This window comes from Doryrhamphus excisus, linkage group LG5 (assembly GCF_037039965.1).
Source record: "Doryrhamphus excisus strain RoL-2023G ecotype Guam linkage group LG5, RoL_Dexc_Guam_v1.1, whole genome shotgun sequence".
In the NCBI taxonomy this organism is placed as follows: Eukaryota; Metazoa; Chordata; class Actinopteri; order Syngnathiformes; family Syngnathidae; genus Doryrhamphus; species Doryrhamphus excisus.
This window is the reverse complement of record NC_136361.1, coordinates 8,531,506-8,548,830: the sequence shown is the minus strand read 5'-3', so window position 1 is coordinate 8,548,830 and position 17,325 is coordinate 8,531,506. Positions and strand designations below refer to the sequence as shown.

At 42.7% G+C, this 17,325-nt stretch overlaps 1 protein-coding gene across 13 annotated transcripts in view; it reads right to left on the bottom strand.

Moving 5' to 3' along the window:
• Positions 1-17,325, bottom strand: part of syngap1b (synaptic Ras GTPase activating protein 1b) — a 194,619-nt gene that overhangs the window by 102,243 nt on the left and 75,051 nt on the right. For all 13 annotated transcript variants that reach the window (XM_078790642.1, XM_078790646.1, XM_078790647.1 and 10 more), the window contains one exon: positions 10,736-10,841. In XM_078790642.1, coding sequence (XP_078646768.1) covers positions 10,736-10,841 — 106 coding nt within the window. The remainder of the gene's footprint in view (positions 1-10,735; positions 10,842-17,325) is intronic.

Sequence of the window (17,325 nt, the reverse complement as noted above, 5' to 3'; positions counted from 1 at the left end):
AAAATATACAAACTTTTTCAGTGCTTTGGTTCCGATTTTCTACAAGAAAAGCTCTGATAAAACATTCCACTGTTCTCAAATATCTTCATTTTTATTTTTCTGCACAAAATAAATAAACAAATCAAGAATAAAGAAAATAAATCCATCAGTAATAAATAAATATAATAATAATAATAAAACGTCAAATAATAATAACTTAAGAAAACACATATAGTTGGTGGGTAGACAAATGATTTTTTTCAGATTAAAATGAACAAAGCATTATTAGAGCCCTGTAGACATGACAAAACACGACTATAGTCACATTTATACTTTTTTTATTTACAACATATTGCGCAACTGCAGGGTCATGTGACACATGCTAATTCACAAACTAGAGAGCTAGCGACCTAAACGTTAGCCTTCAAGTTATTTCCTTTAAACTTAAATAGCCAAAAACTTACCACTTCCACATGGACAGGGAGGATAACTATTAACAGTTATTTAACCTTTAACATGAACATGAATCAAACGTAATATTTTTTTCTGGGTACATGATACCATACAGCATCCATATCAAACTTGCGCGGGCCGCACTAACATTAAACTTTCATATCATGGCGGGGGCCTCAAACTAGTGTCCTGCGGGACACATTTGGCCTGCGGGTCGCGTGTTTGAGACCTCTGCTCTAGACCAAACAACAAAACTGGTCTCACCACAGTTTTGTATACCTTTCCTTTCAAGAAAAGAACATATTTATAGTATTATAAGTATGATTTACTAATTTATTCATTTTTAAAGAAAATATGACGACATTTTAAGCATGAAGTTCTCCAACAATGACTGGTCCAAATGATCCAGCAAACACCCGACCTGGTATCGAAACATATAGATCACAAGTTCTGGTCCTGGTTTTAGGAAGGTTCCTGCCTTGGTGCCCATCACAAAAAAAATATTTGTATTCATTTGGAGCTCCATGGACAAAGACAAAGATTCAGCACAGCCTCCCAAACGGGAGCCTGAGCCCCTTGGGGAGCCGCTTGGACTTGGACTTGGACACCCGTGCACAGGAACACAATTCCTGTTCAACACGGCTATCACCATCATGAGCAGTTCTCATTCCAGATCAGATAATTATCAATAATAATCCCCATGATGTTTCATAAGGTTCCTCATCATGCTCTTTAAGATCATTAAATCCTCAAGGGTCACTTAGGTCTGGCTGGAGGCTCGTTCAGGAGTTTAGCGGCTTTATGGTCGACACATCAGCAATGTTTAAAGCAAAATGTTTCCATTTCATAATGAAGCAGCAGACAGGAAGTGGGGACGCATGGGAGCGGGTTTGGCCCTGCAGCAGGGCTCTACATTAAAAACCAAAATGACTTGCCCATAGGGAATCCTTAAGGTGAGAACTACTTGCCCGAACTTGCCCCATGTAAGACTGCCATAATGATATCATGTAATTTTTTGTGGCATCACATGAGAATCTCAAATAAATAAAATAATAAAATAAATAATACTGTAGCATTGCGTGTGTGTTGTATTCCGGGCTGTAGTTTCATGCATGGACGCTGGGGGGCAGTCATGTTCAGCTTGCGGTCTTGGAGCGGGCGTTTTGGGACCAAAGAAGAGGAACGAGAGGGAAAAAAGGAGAAGTTCGGTTGCCGTGCGCCCAGCTAGTTAGTTAAGTCTGCAACAGGCCAGTAAGTTGTTTTTCATGCTGCCTTGGAAATAAAAACCGTGCAACGATAGAGGTTCATCACTTTTTGCTGTTTCCTTCAGAATTAGACGATGTTGGCCGCAACGCCATGATGGATGTTTTCGTAGTCAAACGATCGCTGATTGGTTGATCGCGAACAACGGGTGTGGGTAAAACGCGGACTGTGGATTACGGATTACGGTCTAAATAAACGATTCTGATTGGTCCATTGCAAGGATTGCTTTGCAAATTACCACCGGAATTACGCAGTCCGTGTTTTACCAACACCCAACAAGAACCGCTTTAAAAAAACTCTTGGCAGTATGGCATGCCAAAGTGCACTTGCCCGACGGGAATATCACTGATTAGATTTACTTGCCGGAATTTTGTTTTAACTTGCCCCGGGCCATCGGTACATCGTTATTGTCGAGCCCTGTGCAGGCTGCAATAATTCATTTCATGGATGTTTTGACTGCGACTTAACGAGCTTCTTCATTGTGGAGATAAAGCAACATTTTGGACTGAGTGTTATTTGCATTTCATTGCATTTTTTTCAATAAATGATGAATGTGAAATGGGTACAAGGTCGTGCAAGCTGATCCATATCATAGATAAGAAATTAACCTTTATTTCCGGATGATAATCACTACGGAGTAGCAGGCTATTTTTTAAAACCGCATATTTCCCCCTTCTACGTTCATAAAAATATGGTGTCCACACAACTTTGTCTTTAAAAAAATGCATTCCCACGTAACCTCATACATGCTAATAACACTCACAGCAGTGTATTCTGAAAATATTATACAGTGTTCACTAGGTGTCTGTACCGTTATTTTGGGTGACACACAAGCACCAGAGCAGGAACAACATGTCTTTATTGGAGGTTTGAATGAACTCACAACACAATCTCAACCCGGGACCTACATGTTCCAATGGTCATTTAGTCATGATCTACTTTTGTTGAAGTAAATTTTATTTTTATTTATTTTTTTAACACTTTTATTGAAGTAATTTTAAGTTTTATTTTTTACATTTTTTTTAAATTATTTGTACTTTTAGGATGTTTCAACTTTTTATTGAAGTCATTCTCATTTTTATTTATTCTTGTATTTATTTTCAATTATTTTTTACACTTTACTCTTTGCACATTTTAATGTAATATTTGACTTGCTGTTTGCAACCCACCCAAAATGGATCCACGGCCCACTTTACTTACTCCAACTTAAAAAAATTTGGAACCTCGTTGCCTTAAAATTTGGATGAAATCTAGCAAATTATGTCACGTAATTTCAAAACACAACTAAGTTTCTCCAACTTAAAAAAACAAGTTCACGTGACTTATTGATTTGTGTAGGAACTTCATTTTTTAGGTCAAATAACCAAATATTTTGTTTGTATCAACAATGTAAATCAAGTCATCTCAACTCATTTTCAAATCAGGTTAACAAATTATTTCAATTCATTTCAATTTAATTGTGAGTTGAATTTACTTGAGCTAAATCAAAAGTGAGTTGAGATTGCTTGAGTTCTATTGTTGATACAACAAAAATATTTGTTTATTTGACCTAATAAAGAAAGTTCCCAAAACAAAGCAATAAGTCACGTGAACTCGTTTTTTTAATTTGAAGAAACTTAGTTGCGTGTTGAAATTACGTGACATAATTTGCTAGATTTAATCAAAATTTTAAGGCAACAAGGTTCCAATTTTTTTTAAGTTGAGTCCACTTGGAATTTTTTATAGAATGTATCAGCTTCCTGAACTTCATCTTTTAAGTTGGAGAAACTTTGTTGTGAGTTGAAATTAACTAAAATAATTTGCTAGATTTAATCAAAATTTTAAAGCAGCGAGGTTACAAATTATTTTAAGTGGAGTCAACTTGGATTTTTTTACAGAATGTATCCGCTTCCTGAACTTCATCTTTTAAGTTGGAGAAACTTTGTTGCGAGTTGAATTTACCTAAAATAATTTGCTAGATTTAATCAAAATTTTAAGGCAGCGAGGTTTCAAATTTTTTTAAGTTGAATCAACTTGGAAGTTTTTTACAGAATGTATCAGCTTCCTGAACTTCATCTTTTAAGTTGGAGAAACTTTGTTGTGAGTTGAAATGAACTAAAATAATTTGCTAGATTTAATCCAAATTTTAAGGCAATGAGGTTCCATTTTTTTTTAAGTTGAGTCAACTTGGAATTTTTTACAGAATGTATCAGCTTCCTGAACTTGATCTTTTTAGTTGGAGAAACTTTGTTGCGAGTTGAAATTACCTCAAATAATTTGCTAGATTTTATGAAAATTTTAAGGTCAACTTGGATTTTTTTACAGTGTACTTTTAAAGGGACAGAAAAAATTCTAGTAAGTGATGTGGGAGACTACATCCTTTTGCCTTCAACAATAGAGATGACTCATCAAAAGGAAAGTCCAACATGTTCTCCAAGGAGTTTTGAATAAATAAATATTGAAATGTGTGCATACATTTAGAATAGAATAAATATGCCTGGAATGCAGCATGTTCCAAAAAAGTGAAGGTCAAAGACGAAGACGGTTTAAAGTGAAATTGATGTGAAAGAATAAATGAAGAATAACTAACCAAGAGAAAAACAAAAAGCACACACAATCAGTTTCAGCCGTTCAGATAACAAAAAACCAGACAGTCAATTTACAATCACACAAACACGCTAAGCATTAAAAGGCCAAATTCATTAATGCGGATTGCTCTATTGAATTTCACAGAGGTTAATGAGACACACAGACAATCATTCGTTCTTCTGGTAAACATTTCATTTCAGCAGAAGATGGAGAATCCAAAAATATATTTATTGATTTGTTTCTGTTCGCAATTAGCTGCGACCAAATGGAAGGACAGACACGCAGTAAACCTCGAAAAAATCCAAACCTACATGGCCCGTGTGAGGCTTTTCCAGGATGAAGCCTTTTTAAGGTCATGCCACAGCATCTCAATAGGTTTCAGGTCAGGAATTGGACTAGGCCACTCCAAAGTCTTCATTTGGTTTTTCTTCAGCCAATCAGAGGTGGACTTGCTGGTGTGTTTTGGGTCATTGTCCTGCTGCACAACACAAGTTGCTTTCAGCTTGAGGTCACCAACACATGGCCAGATCATGCTTCCATTTATCACAGCAAGTCTTCCAGGTCCTGAAGCAGCAAAACAGCCCCAGACCATCACACTACCACCACCATATTTTATGGTATTTTCCCAAAGGTCTTGGGGATCATCGAGATGTTTTCTATGGAGGACCAAAACTGCCAAAATAATAAATAAATAAAAGTGCAAATAAAAACAAAAATGAAAAAAAAAAAAAGAAAAAATTAAATACAAAAAAATAAATATAATTGGAAATAAAAACAAAACAATTTTTTTTTAAATTTTTGAATCTTGTTTTTTATTTTTGCATTTATTTTTGCTTGTATTTATTTATTTATTTATGTATATATTTTTTATTTTTGTTTTTATTTCCATTTATATTTATTTTTTTGTATTTAATTTTTTGGGGTTTTTTTCATTTTTGTTTTTATTTTCACTTTTATTTATTTATTTATTTATTTATTTATTATTTTGGCAGTTTTGGTCCTCAGAAATGCAGAAGGAAAAACTATTCAAATGAGGGGGCGGTCCTAAGTGTGTCTTGGGTTGAACTGTTCGCCTATTGGTTGATTGCTGTGGCCGTTTGCAGGCATACCTAGTCGATTTTCGCACTCACATGTCGATCAACCAATAGGCGAACAGTTCAACCCAAGACACACTTAGGACCGCCCCCTCATTTGAATAGTTTTTCCTTCTGCATTTCTATGAGGACCAAAACTGCCAAAATAATAAATACATAAATAAATAAAAGTGAAAATAAAAACAAAAATGAAAAAAAAATCAAAAAATTAAATACAAAAAAATAAATATAAATGGAAATAAAAACAAAAATAAAAAATATATACATAAATAAATAAATAAATAAAAGCAAAAATAAATACAAAAATAAAAAACAAGATTCAAAAATTTAAAAAAAATTTTTGATTTTATTTCCATTTATATTTATTTTTGATTTTTTTTTCATTTTTGTTTTTATTTCCACTTTTATTTATTTATTATTTTGGCAGTTTTGGTCCTCCATAGTTTTCTGGCAAAATGGAGACCAGCCTATGTTTTTTTTTATGTTGTTGTGGGGTCTTTTGTGACCTCTTGGATGAGTCATCACACTACCACCACCATATTTTACTGTTGCTATTAAGGTATGTTGGTACACTCGATGAAATGGGACACACTATGTACCAGCCTATGTTATCTTTGGATGTTGTTGTGGGGTCTTTTGTGACCTCTTGGATGTGTCATCACACTACCACCACCATATTTTACTGTTGCTATGATGGTATGTTGGTATGTTGGTCAAGATGTTTTCTGGCAAAATGGAGACCAGCCTATGTTTTCTTTGGATGTTGTTGTGGGGTCTTTTGTGATATCTTGGATGAGTCGTGCAGGCCCTGAAGCAGCAAAATAGCCGCAGACCATCACACTACCACGACCATATTTTACTGTTGCTATGATGGTATGTTGGTACGCCAGATGTAAGGGGACACACACCTTCCAAAAAGTTCAACTTTTGTCTGGTCAGACCACAGAGTATTTCCCAAAGGTCTTGGGGATCATCAAGATGTTTTCTGGCAAAATGGAGACCAGCCTTAATGTTCTTTTGGTTCAGCAGTGGTTCTGGTCTTGGAACTCTGCCATGCAGGCCGTTTTTGCCCAGTGTCTTTCTTATGGTGGAGTCATGAACACTGACCTTAACTGAGGCAAGTGAGGCCTGCACTTCTTTGGATATTGTTGTGGGGTCTTTTGTGACCTCTTGGATGAGTCCTTGCTGCGCTCTTGGGTCATTTTAGTTGGCCGGCCACTCCAGGGAAGGTTCACCATTGTTTCATTTTGTTCACTATTTGTGGATAATGGCTCTCACTGTGGTTGGCTGGAGTCCCAATTTTTTAGAAATGGCTTTATAACCTTTTCCGCACTGACTGAGCTCTGTCAATCTCAGTTATGTTTTAACAGGGAGGCAATCAGGTCTTCACGCAGGGCTGTGTAGGTTTTGATTTTCTTTTCTTTCATTTCTTTAATAATAAAAAGTTTCATTTAAAATCTTCCTTTTATGTTCAGTTGTGTTGTCACTGACTAATGTTAACATTTGAAACATTTAAGTGTGACAAATGTGTGACAAAATGAAATCAAGAAAGGGTAAAGACTTTTTCTCACCACTATACCACCAATGTGTTGGGTCGACGAGAACAAGACAAGATGACAATTCAAAAATAATTTCAAGAAAAGTGCAATGAAAAAATAAACAAAGCTTCAGTTCACATTGTCTGTCTGACAAAGGACTTCTTCCAGAGGAAGCAAATACGAATGAAGGCACAAAAGCGATGGTTTCTAAGGCAAATGCCAGTGTGAGAATATTTTTCCCAACCTGGAAAAAAAAATGTCCCTCGAGGTACAGTGGAGCCTTTCTTCCGACAGTCAACGCTTACTGAGGCATTTATGACATATTATATTATACTTACTTATTGTGTGGAAATATGGGCTAATAACTATAAAAGCAATCTTCACTGGCTAAATGTGCTGCAAAAAAGGTCAGTAAGGATAATTCATAATGCCGCCTACAGAGAACATACTAACTCCTTATTTCTAAAATCACAAATACTTCAACTTGCTGATATAGTTCATCTTCAAACAGCTAAAATAATGCATAAGGCTAAAAATAAGCAATTAGCTAAAAATGTCATCCAATACTTCTCTACAAGAGAGGAGAAATATGATCTCAGGGAAGAAGTACATTTGAAACACTTCTATGCAAGGACTACGTTATGCTAGCCATAGCATTTCAGTATGTGGAATCAAACTATGGAATGGATTGAGTAAGGACCTCAAACAATGCACAACGATGAGCCAATTCAAGAAACAATACAAGCAGTTGATGTTTGCTAAATACAAGGATGAAGAGTCTTGAACCAGTCATGATGTGCTATATATATCACTATATTGACACTTACTATGGTACACATTATCGCATTGGATGCTCATATCACCGACTACTTTGCTACGTGACAAAAAAATAAAAAATACAAATGAAAAAATATTAAAAAAAAAAAAATTCAAAAATATTTCAAAAAAATATAAAAAAAACTTAACTATATTAGGAAAGCAGGAAGTGAACAAATGTAACAGTTAGTGATTGTAAAAGTACCAGATGGAGGGGTAGGATTTAATAAGCTTTGCTTCTTCCTACTCCTTTTGGACATGTGGAACTGGGAACTGATTATGGGATGCACTCAATTGTAATCTGATGCATGTTCAAATGAAGTAAAACTATTACCATTACCATTACCATTACCATTACCATTACCATTACCATAAAACTGTACCAAACGTGCTCGACTGTGGAGTTGCATCATCACCTCATTTTGCCTCTAGCTCAAAAACACGTGTAAATGTGTTTTTGGCAGCGAGCAGTTGGGTTGAAAAAGAATGTCTTTGGTCGCAAATGAGTTCAAGACAAATCTTTTTGTTATTATCAACATTTTAGCTTTTTTTCTTTACATTTTGCTACATTTTCCCAATTTTGCTGTTTTTTTTATTTCTAAATAAAAAAAACAAGCTGTGGGTCATATATGGCCCTTGAGCCACACTTTTGACACCCCTGCTTTAATATTTCAACTTTATACTACTACAATGACATGATTTTTCACCATTTCTATTACCATTTGATTGGCAAAGTAAATATAAACACAACCGCACAATATGGTGCACGCTCACAGACAGTGTCGTTCGCTACATGTTAGGCCTTTCTCTTAACGAATAACACCCAACAGTGAGTGAGCCGCTGTTCGGGCGGTACTGATGTTTGTGTTTACCACAGTCATATGACGTGACCAGGCCATGTCAGCACATGTCAAGACGTCAGGTCAGAGGTGGAACAAATACCCGTGGACGCAAACCAGGGAATAGATATACACTCCAGTCAGCGCGAATGGTTGTGAGCAGTCCGAATTTTAAAAAGGGTGGACGAGGCGGACTTTAAAAAAAAACAAAACAAGCAGTAGAGTATATTTTGGAGACAGAGTGAGTGAGAGTACAGTAGTAGAGTACAGCCAAGGACACAGTGAGATATAAATAGTAGAGGACCAACAGAGAGCAACACAAAGCATCACCATCAATGCAAAGCAAGACCATTCATGTGAACTAGTCAAAGAAGAGGTCACCGAGCTGCTGCGATGACAAGGTTTTCATCCCCGATGCAACACAGACGTCTACTGTGACCATGCAAGTGGCAGCTTGCACACAAGCACCGCATCCTCCTTGCTACCTTGTTGCTAGGAGACCATCATGCTACCACACAAGCTAAAATAACCTAAAGTCATGCAGGTGAGGATGAACAGGAGAATTATTTTTTTGAGGGTAAAAGCTACAGATTGGGGTGTGGGCTATAGATCGCATATTGCTCTGATATCAGATTATATTGGCCTGCATTTGAAATCCGTATGTTCAATATTCCATTGCAGACCACAACAACAGCATGTTAACCCTTAGATGCATAAGTGGGTCAAAAATTACCCGGTCAGGTTGTTTTCTTGAAATATCTTCATAATGAACATTTTTATCATTTCATATTCCAGGTATTCCTCAAAAAACATATTTTTGATATCAGGCCATTCACAATTTTAACTTGGGTTTTATACATTTTAAGACATTTTAGTTTTTGTGTTACTACCCCAACCTTCCATAAGTGGGTCAAAAATGACCCGGTCAGGTTGTTTTCTTGAAATATCTTCCTAATGGAGAAAATTTGTTATCATTTCATATTCCAGGTATTCCTCAAAAAACATGTTTTTAATATTATGCCATTCACATTTTTAACTTACCTTTTATACATTTTAAGAAATTGTAGTTTTTGTGTTACTACCCCAACCTTCCATAAGTGGGTCAAAAATGACCTGGTCAGGTTGTTTTCTTGAAATATCTTTGTAAAGAAAAAATTTTATCATTTCATATTCCAGGTCTTCCTCAAAAATCATATTTTTGATATCATGCCATTGACATTTTTAACTTACCTTTATGCAACACACAATGGATCCTCACATTTTCTATTGTTGTACGGGGTCATTTTCTTTTTCAAAGATAAAAAAGTGAAAAAAGTGAAAAATGAAGATGTTTCTAACATGAAATCATTCTTGTGTGGTCCTAAATATAATACTAAATATCATACAAGTGATTATTCCTAACCAAAATGGCAAAAATGGCATAAAAAGGCATTGATTCTAGTATGGGTGATTTTTGCCCCCCCTTATGGAAGAGTGTAGGGTCCAGTCACTCGTGCATCTAAGGGTTAATATGCATGCTAATATGTCATCAAATAAGAAGTGAAAAAGGCGTATCGGGCCACCCGATTGTGGTGGAGAAGGCTATTCAGACTATTAAAAGGCTATTAGCAACTCCAGATATTGGTGCATGCATGCATGTAAGACGCTCCCTGTATGCACACTCTACATTGCTACACAGACAACCGCTTACGTACACAAAATAAACAGTGAGGACACTGATAAACTGTTACTTACAGCTTGCGTTTTTGACTGCACTGAACAGTTTGTCAAAACAGTCCCATCATTTTCTGCAACATAAAATCTGCAACTCCAACCACTTCTGATAGCTTCTTTAGATAAGTTAACTGAGGTTGTGCAAATCATGGTGACTTTTGCTTTCTCTTGGGTTTATTTCAAAAGAAGCTAAATCTCAACAAGGGGTGCTCTCTGTGTTAGGTTTCACAAAGGTGAGCTTCTTTTTACACTTGTACGGCAGATCAATGTACTAGAAAGCTCTCATCTCTGCAATTAGATTCAACGATCATGTCTATCCTGCTCACAGCCACTAGGGGGCATATTGCAACATAGCCATGCATTGCTATGATTTCCAAACCAGCAAGTTTCTGCATTTCACATTCGCATTCATGAGCATTTGTCTCGATTTTTTTTTTCTTTCGGGGGAAATGAGAATGTCGTGTCTGCTCACCCATCTCGGGATGGTGCCTCCCCTCAACAGGAACGCTGACTGTCCGCCGCAGCAGCTTGTTCCTGTGAGACTCTGAGCGCCTCTCGCGCATCAGCAAAGGATGTACCTGCATTTAGACAAAGAGACAATGTACAAGGTGAATATATACAACAACACACTCGTGCACATACGGGAAGAACTTATTGACGGCATCTAATATTGACGGCATTTATTATTATGTATATATTTAAAATCTTTTTTCAATTTTTCTAGTAAAAAATACATTCAAATTATACGACAATTCTATATGACTGTACTTGAGTTGTCTGAAAATGATGAAGCTGCCTTTTATAAAATATATCTAAAAATAAAAATATATACAAATATATATACAAATATATTTTTAAAAATAAAAAAATAAAATAAAAAAAATAAAATAAAAAAGATAAGAAGATAAAAATAAAATAAAAATGAAATAAAAAATAAAATAAAAATAAAAATAAAAATAAAAATATTTTAACAATTCTATATGACTGTACTTGAGTTGTCTGAAAATGATGAAATTGCCTTTTATAAAATATATATACAAATATATAACAATATATATACAAATGTATTTTCAAAAATAAAAATAAAAATAAAAATAAAAATAAAAATAAAAATAAAAATAAAAATAAAAATAGCAAGAGCAATTCAGTATGAACTGTTGCAGTTAATAGTGATACTATTAAGCTATATTATATTTTAAAATTTGGTATCAATGAAAGGCAAAAGAAAACGCTAATAAATAAAACACATGAACGCTGGATTGGACGGACTGGAATGTACCAACGGCCATCTTTCCTGCATCCCCTTGGCAACATCAAGCCCAACAGGCAGGGATTGATGTCTGTGTGGTTTGTGTTGTTACACGACCTTACTTCTCGTTGACAAAGCCGACATGCGCCGTCGGCTCATAAAAGCTGCCAGATGGTGGCGCTATCTACAGCGCAGCCTCAGGAGGTTTGACGATAAAAAATAGCGAAGGACAAGAGCGGGTCAAACTGAGCCATATGTCCCAGAAGACAGCAAGTGTGTGTGTGTGTGTGTGTGTACTAAAATAGCGTTTGGCTAATGCAGACCGTGGAGACAACAAGACGAGAACACTTCAACAATTACTGCACAGACGCCAACACACACACCTTGCCAGCAATAACCGACAAGTGGACAGAGCGACTGCATTATTCCTGGTCTTAAACCCGCCTCCACAGATCGCCGCTAAATAAGAGTCGAGGCAACGAGCTAAAAGCCGAAGCTGTCAACGGGAGTTGATACATGAGTCCATGTATTCTTTATGAGTCCAGTCTGCGCATTCACTGCACGTCAACACGCCTGGACTCCTAAACTCACTGTGGACAAAAGTATTGGGACAGCACTTGCAACAACTGCAGGTCAGAAGACACAATGCTGAACCCCAGAAAAGCTCCAAAGTTTCTTGAAAAGCCAAACAAATCTAAAAATCCAAACTATAATTCCATAACTGCTCCAATTAACACCTCAGTTTAATTAACCATGGATGTGAAACGAGTCTTCAAAAAGATAAAAGACAAAATAAAGGTAAAGCTGTTACGTTTCGGCATCACTGTGTTGCGGTGCGACCCCAGGGTGCAGAGAGCAGGACCGAATGCAGGTAAAATAATATTTATTTTATCAATAATGGCAGCAAAAGAAAACACAACTCAGCATCAGCGAGGACAACCAAACAATGATCCCACAAAGGGGAGATGCACACACCTGAACTAAATAAGACCACAAATTAGGGACAGGTGTAAATGATTAAGGCAACCAAGGAAGACAGGAAGTGAAACAGGAAAATACAAAATAAGAGTGTGAAACGGAAACCAAAACCGGAGCTCAAACATAAACTGTCACGCAGGAACTCACGCAGGGCGTGACAGTACACCCCCCTCAAGGACGGATCCTAGACGTCCAAAACAAGTAGCAGTCAAAGAGGGATGGGTGGTGGGGGAACCGGAGGTGGGTCGCCGACGGGACCCTTCAGGGGGTCGGCCGGGGCGGCCGGCCCGGCGGAGCCAGCAAGACCCCTCCACGCGATGGAGGGAATGGTTGGGTCGGTGTACACCCTCCGGGGGGCGCCCTCGACCAAGCGCGAGGTAGGCATCCTCAGGCGGGCGCCCTGGGAGTAGACCCAGGTCTCCGGCCGAAAGTCTAGAGGCCGTCCGGCCCCGACGCGGAGACGGCGAAGAAGCAGGCGTCCGGTCCCGGCGCGGGGAAGCAGGCGTCCGGTCCCGGCGCGGGGAAGCAGGCATCCGGTCCCGGTGCGAAGAAGCAGCAGGCGTCCGATCCCGGCGCAAAGAAGCAGCAGGCGTCCGATCCCGACGCGAAGAAGCAGCAGGCGTCCGATCCCGACGCGAAGAAGCAACAGACGTCCGACCCTGACGCGCCGACGGCGAGGCAGCAGACGTCCGACCCTGACGCGCCGACGGCGAGGCAGCAGACGTCCGACCCTGACGCGCCGACGGCGAAGCAGCAGACGTCCGACCCTGACGTGCCGACGGCGAAGCAGCGGGCGTCCGACCCTGATGCGCCGACGGCGAAGCAGCAGGCGTCGTCCCTGCCAGAGCCTGTCCATCTGCTCCAGCAAGCCCTGCTGCTCGTCCTGCAGGTGGAGAGGGCTGTGCCTCCTCACTCCCCCAGCAGGTGGCGCCATCCTCCCCTTCCATCGGCGGGCTGGGCTGTGCTTCCACCGTAGCCCAGCAGGTGGTACTAGCCCCCCCCCCTCGAAGGCGGATCCCAGACGCCGTAATCCGAGGGAGCCGAAACCAGGGCAGGGAGGAGGGAGGCTTGGAGGAGGGCCACTGGCTCCTCCAGGTCAACAGTCCCGGCCACAGCCACCTGCCTGGTCCCGAAGCTGCGCGGCTTGGGCACGGGCGGGATCAGGGACGCCACGCAGCTTGGCATGGGAGCCGGGTCTTGAAAACCCCTCGGGCTGCGCGGCTTGGGCACGGGCGAAATCCGGGATGCCACGCAGCTTGGCACGAGAGCCGGGTCTTGGGAACCCCAGTGGCTGCGTGGCTTGAGCACGGGTGCCAGGTCTTGGGGACACCTGGGACTGCGTGGCTTAGGAACTGGAGGAATCCGAGAGGCCACGCAGCTTGGCACGGGAGCCGGGTCTTGGAAACCCCTGGGGCTGCGTGGCTTGGGAACTGGCAGAATCTGTGAGGCCACGCAGCTTGGCACGGGAGCCGGGTCTTGAAAACCCCAGGGGCTGCGTGGCTTGGGAACTGGAGGAATCTGAGATGCCACGCAGCTTGGCACGGGAGCCGGGTCTTGGAAACCCCAGGGGCTGCGTGGCTTGGGAACTGGAGGAATCCGAGAGGCCACGCAGCTTGGCACGGGAGCCGGGTCTTGGGGACACCTGGGGCTGCGTGGCTTGGGAACTGGAGGAATCCGGGGAGCCTCGCCACTTGCCACGGGAGCCGTCAGGGAACGCCCGAAGGGCTGAAACTCGGCAGCAGCGAGAGAGTTGAGCTGTGCCGTGGCGTGACATGGCGAGGCGGAAGAGGGCGGCCACACCTCTTGGCGACGTGCCGTGCGCCGGCGACGCCGCCGCGTCGGAGGGTGTGCAGCGGTTACCGGGAACACCGACGCCATGGGCACTAGGGTGCCGTCCGGCCCCCACACCATGGTTTCCAGTTCCTCCGGAGTATACCTTGCACATTCTTGCTCCATTGCCTTGAAGAACTGCCGGGTCCATTCGTCGAACTCCGCGAGGTCGTCGTCGGGTCCGTCGAAGCCGGCAGGGCAAGAGGGCGGGTGCACCTCGACTTGCCGTGGAGGGGAAGACGAGCTAGGCGTCGCTCTGTGGCGCCGCGGCTTGCGTCGGCGTCGCGAAGGGTTTGGAGCGTCGTCGGCGGGTCCGGGATACAGCCACGCCGTAGCGACGAACGTGTCGTCCGGACCGCACACCAAATCCTCCATCTCCCATGGCGGCATCGCCATCTCCTCGTCCTCCATCGCCTAGAGGAGCTGCCAGGTCCAATAATCGCTCTCCGCGAGGTCGTCGTCACTTGTTGGGATCATTCTGTTACGTTTCGGCATCACTGTGTTGCGGTGCGACCCCAGGGTGCAGAGAGCAGGACCGAATGCAGGTAAAATAATATTTTATCAATAATGGCAGCAAAAGAAAACACAACTCAGCATCAGCGAGGACAACCAAACAATGATCCCACAAAGGGGAGATGCACACACCTGAACTAAATAAGACCACAAATTAGGGACAGGTGTAAATGATTAAGGCAACCAAGGAAGACAGGAAGTGAAACAGGAAAATACAAAATAAGAGTGTGAAACGGAAACCAAAACCGGAGCTCAAACATAAACTGTCACGCAGGAACTCACGCAGGGCGTGACAAAAGCCTGGACATTTTTAACATCTTTCATATATTTTCAAAGTCATGTCATGAAATTTTAAAAGAGTTTCAAACATTTTAAGAGCTTAATTCTTTTTAGAGCGGCACGGCAGTCGAGTGGTTAGCGCGCAGACCTCACCAGGGTTCAATTCCACCCTCGGATATCTCTGTGTGGAGTTTGCATGTTCTCCCCGTGCATGCGTGGGTTTTCTCCGGGTTGGTTTCAGTAACTGTTAGATTTGTTCACTTCTGTGACGAGTTTGTGGTAGGAACCGGGTTCGGATCCCAGGATGCAGAGGACACCGTGGTCAGTTGCAGTTCAAGTCTTTTAATTCGTTCTCGGGACAACGAGGAGGTAACAAAGGACAACGGCTAACGGGAAAGAAAAGATGCCGCGGGAAAAACCAGGAAATCAAAGTACCAACAGAGGTCGAGGGGGCCACAGGGCGTGCAGCAGGAATAGTCCACGTCGACTGGAGGGCACCCGGGGTCGTCGATGTAACCGGAAGGTAAGAAGTGTGACCATATGGCGTGGAGACCAGAACAATAGCCAAGTGCCCTCCAGTCGCCACAGGTGGGTATAAATGGGGAAAATGGAATGAGGAACAGCTGTGGCACGTCCTGTGGCTCCTCTCAAAGTGGGAGTGGAGAAATCTAAAAGGGACAACAGAATTAGTAAGCAATACCAACAAAGGAACCTGACAATACCCAAGCTACCGCATCATAGATCAGGTGGCGCGTGACAGTATTACCCCCCTCCATCAATGGACGCCACCTGGCGGACCTCCAGGCTTGTTGGGGAACCTGCGATAGAAATCAGATATGAGGGTCTTATCAATAATAAGTGATCTCGGGATCCACGATCGGTCCTCGGGACCGTAGCCCTCCCAGTCGATCAGAAACTGCGTTCCCCTGCCTCGTCGTCTTGCATCCAGGATGGATCTTACTGTGAACGCAGGGTGGCCGTCAACCTGCCGTGCGGGAGGTGGAGATGCAGGGGGGGGATTCAGGGCGGATGAAGCCACCGGCTTGAGTTGGGACACATGGAATACAGGGTGGCATTTGATAGACGCTGGCAATATAAGGTGTGCGGTCACTGGATTGATCATGTGTTTAATCTCGAATGGCCCAATGAATCTAGGCGACAGTTTCCTAGATTCTCCTGCCAGGGAGATGTTGCGGGATGCCAGCCATACCTTCTGGCCAGGTTTGTAGTTCGGGGCTGGTTTGCGGTGGCGGTTGGCCAGCCTCTGGTTGCGCCTGGCGGTACGCGAGAGGGCGACCCTGGTGTTGCGCCAAACCCGGTGAGCCCGACGGAGGAAGGCAGCCAAGGAGGGGACTGTGCACTCGGGTTCCTGGGAGGGAAAGATGGGAGGTTGAAAGCCATGAACAACATGGAATGGCGAGAGGCCTGTCGCGGAGCAGACCAGGGTATTGTGGGCGTACTCTACCCAAGGGAGGCAGGTGGACCAGGAAGACGGACGCTGGTGACAAACACATCTCAAGGCTGCCCCCAAGTCCTGGTTAGCACGCTCGGATTGTCCGTTGGACTGGGGGTGGTAGCCTGATGACAGGCTGGGTCGGGCCCCCAGGGACTTGCAGAAAGCCCTCCAAGTGGCTGAAGAAAATTGAGGGCCTCTGTCAGACACTATGTCCTGTGGGATCCCGTGCAGGCGCACCACATGCAGGACCAAGAGTTTGGCTGTCTCCATTGAGGAGGGGAGCTTGCGGAGGGGAACGAAGTGTGTCAATTTGGAAAATCTGTCCACAATGGTCAAAATAACGGTAAAGCCACTAGATGGGGGTAATCCGGTAACAAAGTCCAAAGCGATATGGGTCCAGGGCCGGGACGGGACCGGAAGAGGTCGTAGCAATCCAGCAGGAGGCTGATGAGAAGATTTACTCCTGGCGCAAACTGAGCATGAAGGGTAGGCCACCAGAACCGCTGAGCCAGGAGGAAGGCGGTCCGTCGAGCCCCGGGGTGGCAGGCGATTTTAGAGGCGTGAGCCCACACCAGCACCTCGGGACGGAGTGCCGCCGGGACGAACAAGCGGTTAGGGGGGCATCCAGCTGGAGCGGGTGAGTCCTTGGCCGCCTCTGCTACGCGCCTCTCTACCTCCCATCGCAGGGCTCCTATGATTCGGGACTGTGGCAGGATGGTCTCTGGGGGGGAGTCCTCAACTGCGGGCGCAAACATCC